Consider the following 8,149-nt stretch of genomic DNA (forward strand, 5'->3'; position numbering starts at 1 on the left):
CTGAACTAGAATCACATAGCTTATCCAGCTATAGAAACCGCAGATAGGATTCCATCCCCAGCTTTTAATAGTTAGCATTTCTTGATTATAACTGCTAAAACCCTGGAAAAGGCAAACCGTCACCCCCAAATCCCTTAGCCTAATCAGAATATTCCCTGTTCCCCCCTTTCTTGAAATAGAGTAAAGCTGAATAACTTTTATAGAGGTATAATCCTTTTTTGGAGGGGAGCAGTTGATTTCTATTCTTAAATCCTTATATGTCCCATAATTTTCTGTAATAGACCAACATTACCAGAAGCTAAACTGATGTACATATATATAACTCCTGAAGCTTTGTTACCATATCATTTTGGGAAAAGATTAACTATTTAGTTTCCCCTACATAGGCATATCTTGGTAACCACATTATATACTTTAGGATTAACCTGACTCTCTAGTCTTTCTGAAATTTATTTTCTAATAACCTCTTTTTTTTTAAAAAATTAAAATAGCATTTCTTTCTATGATAATATTCACTATCTTTCCTGTTTCTTTTTATTTCAAAATAAAGTCCCTTTGAACATTTATTTTAATAATTCTTCTTGGAGCAGCTCTCTCTCTCTCTCAGCCTTTTTTTCTAAAAGAGTGGGGGGGGGAATATTCTAGCACCACAGAATCATGGAGAACTGGGAATAGAAGGGAACATAAACAGGGAAGGGGGGGCCCTTCTCATAATGGTAGAATAATAGGGTGAGTTGTTTGGCCTCGATAATCCATTCCGTTTTAATCAAAATAAAAATCCCTTTTTTAAGTGCTCAAGAAACAACCTAGGAGTGAGGAGGGAGGGATCACATTATCTATTGTAACACAGGCAGAAAGCAGGCTCAAGGGAAGAGCCAGAGAGAGTTAGATAAATACTGCCTAAAAATCCAAAACAAAATGAGCCTACCCAAGGAACTCTTTAGGGGAACTTGCAAACTCCTCCTTTCCCTATTTAACAAATCACAAAAGTAAATAGACATTCTAAACACATAAAGGTAGACAAGGCACAAACACAAATCACACAAAACGCAACAGAATTTTTTCCAAACTGACAGATTCAAAACACAGGCCAATGGCAAATTCCTGACATCTCAGGAATGCAGAGAGGGCTCTCCCTCCCAAAGACAGACCAAATTCATTCCCTCTCCTATCTCTTTATTTTCTCAGACAAGACAACAATACTTACTTTTCCTTTATATTTTAGTCTTATTTACCTGATTTACCACAGGGAAGGCTTAGGACAGGGTCATTCCCATTTTAAATACTGACAAAGACCTCTCAGGATCAAGCACCCTTAGATCCAAGCCTCTTATGCCCAAACCGGAAGGGGTCACCCCCAACCCTCAGTCACCCAAATGGACCCTCCAGGAATCTAGTGCCCTCAGATTCCAAGGTCTAGTCTTTTGGGTCTCCCTGCACAGAAGTTTGAATGACTGTTCTTTATACTCACTGACGTCAGGTTCTTGCTGCAGATTTGCTGTTCTCTTCCTACCGAGTCTCTCTGCTTTGTGTCATTTGCACAAAGGGGAAACCAAGGCTTCTCAGAAAATGAGAAACTGCCAGAATTTGTGGCAGCAGCGCTGTTTTGCCAAGTCCTGAGGAGCCGAGCACCTTGATGGGCATGCTATCCTGGTGACAAGCCCCCAAACTGTGTGGGACAAATGCCACTTAAAAAAATTTTGGAGATCTCTCAAGGTATGAAAAGGCTTTATACCTTTCTCCAGAAATGGGCCACAATAGAGACTTGAGGCAAAAGCAAAAGGCCCTAGAAACATATTTATCCTAACTGGATTCCAGTCCCCTACTGACCCACCCTTGTTAATGAGGAATGTGGTTTTACAATCAAGCTAATCTACAGAAAAGAGTAAAAATTCAAACCGATTATCTCTTTAGCCCTAGGAATTGAATGATTTTCTGGACATCAACAGATAAGGTGAGATCAGTTGACTCTTCAACAATATCCCAGAAGTTTGCTTTGTCAAGGGAGGAGGGGCACAGAGCTAACCCAATTCAATCTATAGTATTTTACTGAAGAAATCTCAAACTTTATCCCACTCATGGTCAACTGGAATAAATTGTGAGACACTGTAGACATTGACCCAGAACCACACAGTATGATATATCTTCATCAAAAAATGTGCTGTGTTCTTTGAGCAAAGAAGGGGGGGAGAAGACATTTTTCTGGGACTGAGAAATTTAGATTTTATCTTTTGAATGAAGTCTGTGACAGTGGCTAATATTTCTGTAACAGAATATCTAACTTTGAGTTTTATGAAGTTGCTTGAAAATGCTTTCAATTTCTTTGGCTATTTCAAGTATTTCATGAATATATATCAGGTTCCTCAAGAAACTGATTGATTCCAAGTTATTTGTATTTACTGGTCTTAATTGGTGCATTAGGTGTGTATATGTGCATTTAATCATTAATAGGACATTTACACTAGCCTGGTACTGGCCAGGGTATCAATCTCAGCTTGGTAAATGTGTTTGAAGAGAGTTGTTTCTCTTGTTTGTGCCTATGTCTTTGTGTGTGTGTGTGTGTGTGTGTGTGTGTGTGTAATTCAGTAGGAAACTGTATTGGGATAAATTGTATTTCTATGAATTTGGTTATATTGACACATGATTTACTCATTTCTTTTGGTAAAGAGATAATATAATTGTGAAACATTTACTTATGTTAAATATTAGTCCTTTTGGTTTCAGTTTTAAATTTAATTGATTTTGGGGAAAATACCAGGTAAAATTGATAATGCTTCAATACAAGGTCTCCCTCCCAATCATGCTGTGTCGGGCAATAATCTGACATTTTGAATAATCTGACATCTTGCAGATGGTTTACAGGAAATTCACCTCAAAAAGAAAAAGCAGGGATTTGTAAGACACTGTTGAGGGTTGTAAACTTTTAACACCTGTTGCCTGAAGCACCAGAGCATTCTTTGTTTTATAATTAGAGAATGCCTCATGGATGGGGAGTGAAAAAGGGTTGCTTGGGGTTGAATAAAAGGAGAAATGTCCATCTTTGTCTCCAGCCTCTTCAACCTTCCTCTGAATAAAGGATAAGCTAGCCAGCAGGAACACAACAAGGAGAATGGGCAGGAACACAAGGAGAATGGGAGGTTCAAATCTGACCTCAAGACATTTGACACTTACTTAGCTTTATGATCCTGGACAAATAACTTAATCCTGATTGGCTCACATCCAAGGCCATCTCTAGTCACCCTCATCCATGTCTAGCCACTAGACTCAAAGGGCTCTGGAGAAGAAAGTGAGGTTGGTGATTTAGCACAGCCCCGCCCCCCCAAAATCCAATTCATTGTCATGTTATCACCTACCCAATGTCATGGTCTTCTTCAAGAAAGAAGGACAAATAAAATCATCAATGAGGAAATGTTTTAAACATGATTGTACAGATACAAGGTCTATCAGACTGCTCAGTGCCATGGGGAAGGGAGGGTGATAGACAAATGTGGAACTCAAAGGCTTACAAAAGGATGAATACTGAAAATTATCTTTGCATGTAACTGGAGAAAATAACAATTAATTTTTTAAAAAAGGAGGAATTGATTTCTGAAGAATACAATTACATCATCCTCTAAGTTATCATTTTGAAAATTAACAACAGTTCCTATAAATAACTCCCAAAATCACAAAGATAAGCCTGACACATAAAAGCAGTATTACAGCTTTATTGTTTTGACAAAACAGATTTGAAAGAAAACCTTGCTGCCAATCAAATGACATCAGTTCAACTGAATATTTGCCCAACAATTTTACATAGAAAATTATTTTATACATCTGGGATTTAAATCTTTAGACTAATTGCAGTCAGTTACAAATACTGATACTAGAACTTTTTCTGTCACCAAAGAAACAAAGTTGAGTACTCACCAATTGGTGAACAGCTGAAGAAATGACAATATGTGAATTCAAAGGATTATTACTGAAGAGTAATGGGAAACATCAGAATTTCCAGGGGGAAAACCCTGACATTTTAGGGGTTTATTCACAGTGTGAAATTTGGCATGATTATTGAGTTCTTTTAAAACGGAAAATTGAATGAGATCTGTAATAGAGCAAGAGGACTAACTTTGAGAATGTTATCCGTAAGTTTTAACTCCAGCAAGATTTTCCAATGCACAGTCAAGGTGTGTTCCATTACAACACAATAACAATATAACACAATAACAAGTCTGTCTTCTACCCACTGATGCCAAGGGGACCACAGGTGTGCAGTACAATGAATAAAATATCACCAAGGAAATGAAGTCCAACGATAGAGAAGGTTTTATAGAATCAGTTAAAATCTGGAACTGACTGAGGCTCTTATTTCAAGATTCAGATTCAAATTGAAAAAAGGAAAACCATCAAACTCTAAAGATATGATCTATGTAACATTGCTTATGAATATGAAGCAGAAGTGATGAAAAGATTCAAGTGTTTAGATGTAGGAGATAGTACACCTGAACAATTATCAATTCTAGAGGAGTGTCAGACAGGAAGCAGCAACAAAAAATACTTCAAAGAAAAAGCAGAGAAAGAAAGGTGGTCTGATGAGGGTCTACAACGAGCTGAGGAAAGAATGAAAGGGAAAAGTAAAAAAGAGAGGGAGGAGATAAACCCAACTGAATTCCAGTGAATAGCAAGGAGAGATTTCTTAAATGAGCAATGCAAAAAAAAATAGAAGAAAACAATAAAAAGGAAAATATAAGAAATCTTTTCAAGGAAATGACATATCAAAGGAATAGTTCCTGTCAAAAAAAAATGCACATGAAGACTTCCAGAGCTAAGATGGCAAGGTGAAACAGTAACTACCCTGAGTTATCCAAAATTTCCTTCCAACCAATCTTGCATATGACCCCAAAACTAATTTTGGAGCTTTGAAGCAGATTACCAATCCAGGCCAGTTTGGAGGATGTACAGAAAATCTCTGTTTCACTATGGTGGGAGGAACTGTCATTGAGCTAGTCACTAGCTAGTCCTAGACAGCCATAGAATATTTTAGGGGAGTCATGAGAAGCTTTATGATTTCAGGAAAAATTTCATTCCATTTTCAGTGTTTCTTGCTTTGGATAAAATATGGGATATCTAATAAGGTCTGTGCTTCAGGGACTAGTCTTTCCTCATTCATTAGATAAATAAATTTTAACTCCTGGAAGACTTCTCCAATGGACACACAGGTATAAGCTCTGGCTGAAGGCCTTCCCACAATGATGACTTTGAAAAAACTTCTTTCAGTGTAAATATTATGGTGTCTAGTGACCTCCATCTTCTAGAGAAAGGTGGGACATCATCACACACTTTTATGTATTCTCTCCATTATGAATCCTTGATATGAAGAAATCATCTTAGATTGAAGGGCTTCCCAGCATGTGGAACTCCATCCTTAGATAAATTTTCTGTGGCCTAACCCACTTTGTGCTCCATTTGCATGCCTTTCCACATTCATTACAGGAGCATTATTTCTATCTCATGTGAATTCTCTGATGGGAAATAAGGGAAGACTTTAGTCTGATGATTTTCCATGGTGATGATATTAATGAGGTTTGTCCTGTAGAATGAATTCCCTGATAGGGGAGAAATGATTATTTTCCCCATTATTAATAACCAAATATCGAGTTAGGGCTAAACTTCTCCCCTGATTGCATTCAAAAGTTTCACTCCAGGGTGGATATTCTGATAGTTACAAAATTGGATGGGCATCTTGAAGCCTTTCCATATTGTTCACATTTCTACAATTTCCCTCCAGTGTGAATTCTCTGATGTACAGAAAGATAAGTACTTTTCTGGAAGTCTTTCCACAGTGATTACATTCAAAAGACTTCTCTCCTGTGTGGATTGTCTGATGATTAATAAGAGAGGAGCTTTCTGAAGAAAGTCTTTCCACATTGATTACATTCATAGGATGTGATGACACTGTGGATTCTCTGATGTGCACTAAGATTGGAGCTCTGTCTGAATGTCTTTCCACAGAGATCATATTCAAAACGTTTCTGTCCAGTGTGGATTCTCTGATGTATAGCAAGACTGGAGCTTGTTGTGTAAGTCTTTTCACAATGATTACATTGATAATGTTTCTATCTAGTATAGATTTTGAGATGTAAAGTAAGATGGCTACACCATGTGAAACCTCTTCCACAATATTCACATTCATAAGGTTTTTTGCCTCCGTGGATTTTCTGATGTTCAAAAAGATGGCTGCGCCATGTGAAACCCTTTCCACACTGAATACATTCATAAGGTTTCTCCCCAGTGTGGACTCTGATGTACAGCAAGACTAGAGCTGTGTATGAAAGCCTTTCCACACTGATTACATTGATAAGTTTTCTCTCCTGTGTGGATCCTCTGATGTACAGCAAGACCGGAGCTCTAAGTGAACTCCTTTCCACACTGATTACATTCATAATGTTTCTCTCCAGTGTGAATTCTCTTACGAGCTGCAAGATTAGAGCTCTGTGTGAAAGTCTTTCCACACTTATTACATTGATAAGACTTCCATTTATTGTGAGTTTTCTGATGTGTAGCAAGATTGGGGCTCTGTGAGAAAGTCTTTCCACACAGATTATATTGATAAGGTTTTTCTCCAGTGTGGATTCTTAGATGTAAGGTAAGATGGCTGCACCGTGTGAAACTTTCCACAATGTTCACATTCATAAGGTTTCTCACCTCTGTGGATTCTCTCATGTTCTACAAGATGGCTGCGACATGTGAAACCCTTTCCACATTGATTACATTCATAAGGTTTCTCTCCAGTGTGATTACATTCATAAGGTTTCTCTCCAGTGTGAATTCTCTGATGTTCAGCAAGATAGGATCTTATTCTGAAAGCTTTTCCACATTGATGACATTGATAAGGTTTCTCTCCAGTGTGAATTGTCTGATGCATGTCAAGACTGGAGCTACGAATAAAATTCTTTCCACATTGATTACATTCATAAAGTTTCTCTCCAGTGTGGATTCTCTGGTGTATACGAAGGTTATCACTGCTCCTGAAATTCTTTCTACACATATTACATTGATAAAGTTTCTCTCCTGTGTGGATTCTCTGATGTACAGAAAGATGGGAGCTCCGTGAGAAAACCTTTCCACACTGATGACATTGATAATGTTTCTCTCCAGTGTGAATTTTCTGATGAACAGCTATGTGGGAGCTACGAATGAAAGTCTTTCCACACTGATTACACTCAGAAGGTTTCGATCCAGTGTGGATTTGCCGATGTTCAGTGAAACTGTAGCTTCTTTGAGAAGTCTTTCCATATTGAGCATATTCATCTTGTTTCTCCATAGTGCAGAGAAGCTCATGGTTACCAAAATGAGACCTCTTTTCACCAGAAGCAGTAACGTGATTCCACAAGATCATTTTCAGGTTTACTCTCATCTCATCACACTTAGACTCTGCATCTGATGGAAACAAACACATACACACACATATATGTATGAGGATATCCTCTTCCTCCTGGCATTAAGGGAACCAACTAACCTTCAGATTCCCCAGTCAAAATAAAAAGACTTTAAATGTAAACGGGAAGAACCAATCATTTCAGAATACTATAAGCTTACACTTATAAGACAATTTAATCATCAAAAAGTTCCACACACGATTGCATTGGATCCTCACCACAAACCTGACACAAGTGCAGAGCCACATTGTCATTAAATGTTACTCTTCGGGTCATGAGTTCTGAATGGCCGAGTGACCTGACCCAAATCCCACCACCAGAGAGTAGAACTCCAACCTGGTGACAGAGTAAGTTCTGGCCACTGCGCTTGACAGATGTTCTCCATTTTGTTTTCCTGTGCACCAAGAGCATCTTGTTAACGACAATGCTATTTTCTTATGTTCAGGTAATTGCCCAACTCTTCTGAACGGACCAGTTTTGATGCTTTTTCCCATGGTCATTCATTGTAAATTTTATTAAAACCTGAGAAATACATATCCCCTTTTTATTGTCCTGTCATAATTTTTGATTTAAACTACTTTTCTCATCATTTATTTGCATTCATAGATATTATGCCATTGACCTTTTTACAGCCTTGGATACTGTCAAGCATACACTTTTAAATACCTTTTGCTTTTCTCTAAGATTCTTGGACATTTCCTTCCCCTGGGACTCCTCCTTTGTTCTTTTCC

The 8,149-nt window shown here is 37.9% G+C and overlaps 1 protein-coding gene across 1 annotated transcript; it reads right to left on the minus strand.

The window, feature by feature from the left end:
- Nucleotides 1-3,783: 3,783 nt before the first annotated feature.
- LOC141510138 (uncharacterized) lies at nt 3,784-7,406 on the minus strand. The gene has a single exon (XM_074220148.1). It carries the CDS (start codon nt 7,394-7,396, stop codon nt 6,581-6,583), a length of 816 nt encoding a protein of 271 aa, XP_074076249.1. The 5' UTR covers nt 7,397-7,406; the 3' UTR covers nt 3,784-6,580.
- Between the last annotated feature and the right edge of the window lie 743 nt (nt 7,407-8,149).

The sequence above is a fragment of the Macrotis lagotis genome, chromosome 1, assembly GCF_037893015.1.
Source record: "Macrotis lagotis isolate mMagLag1 chromosome 1, bilby.v1.9.chrom.fasta, whole genome shotgun sequence".
NCBI lineage: Eukaryota > Metazoa > Chordata > Mammalia > Peramelemorphia > Peramelidae > Macrotis > Macrotis lagotis.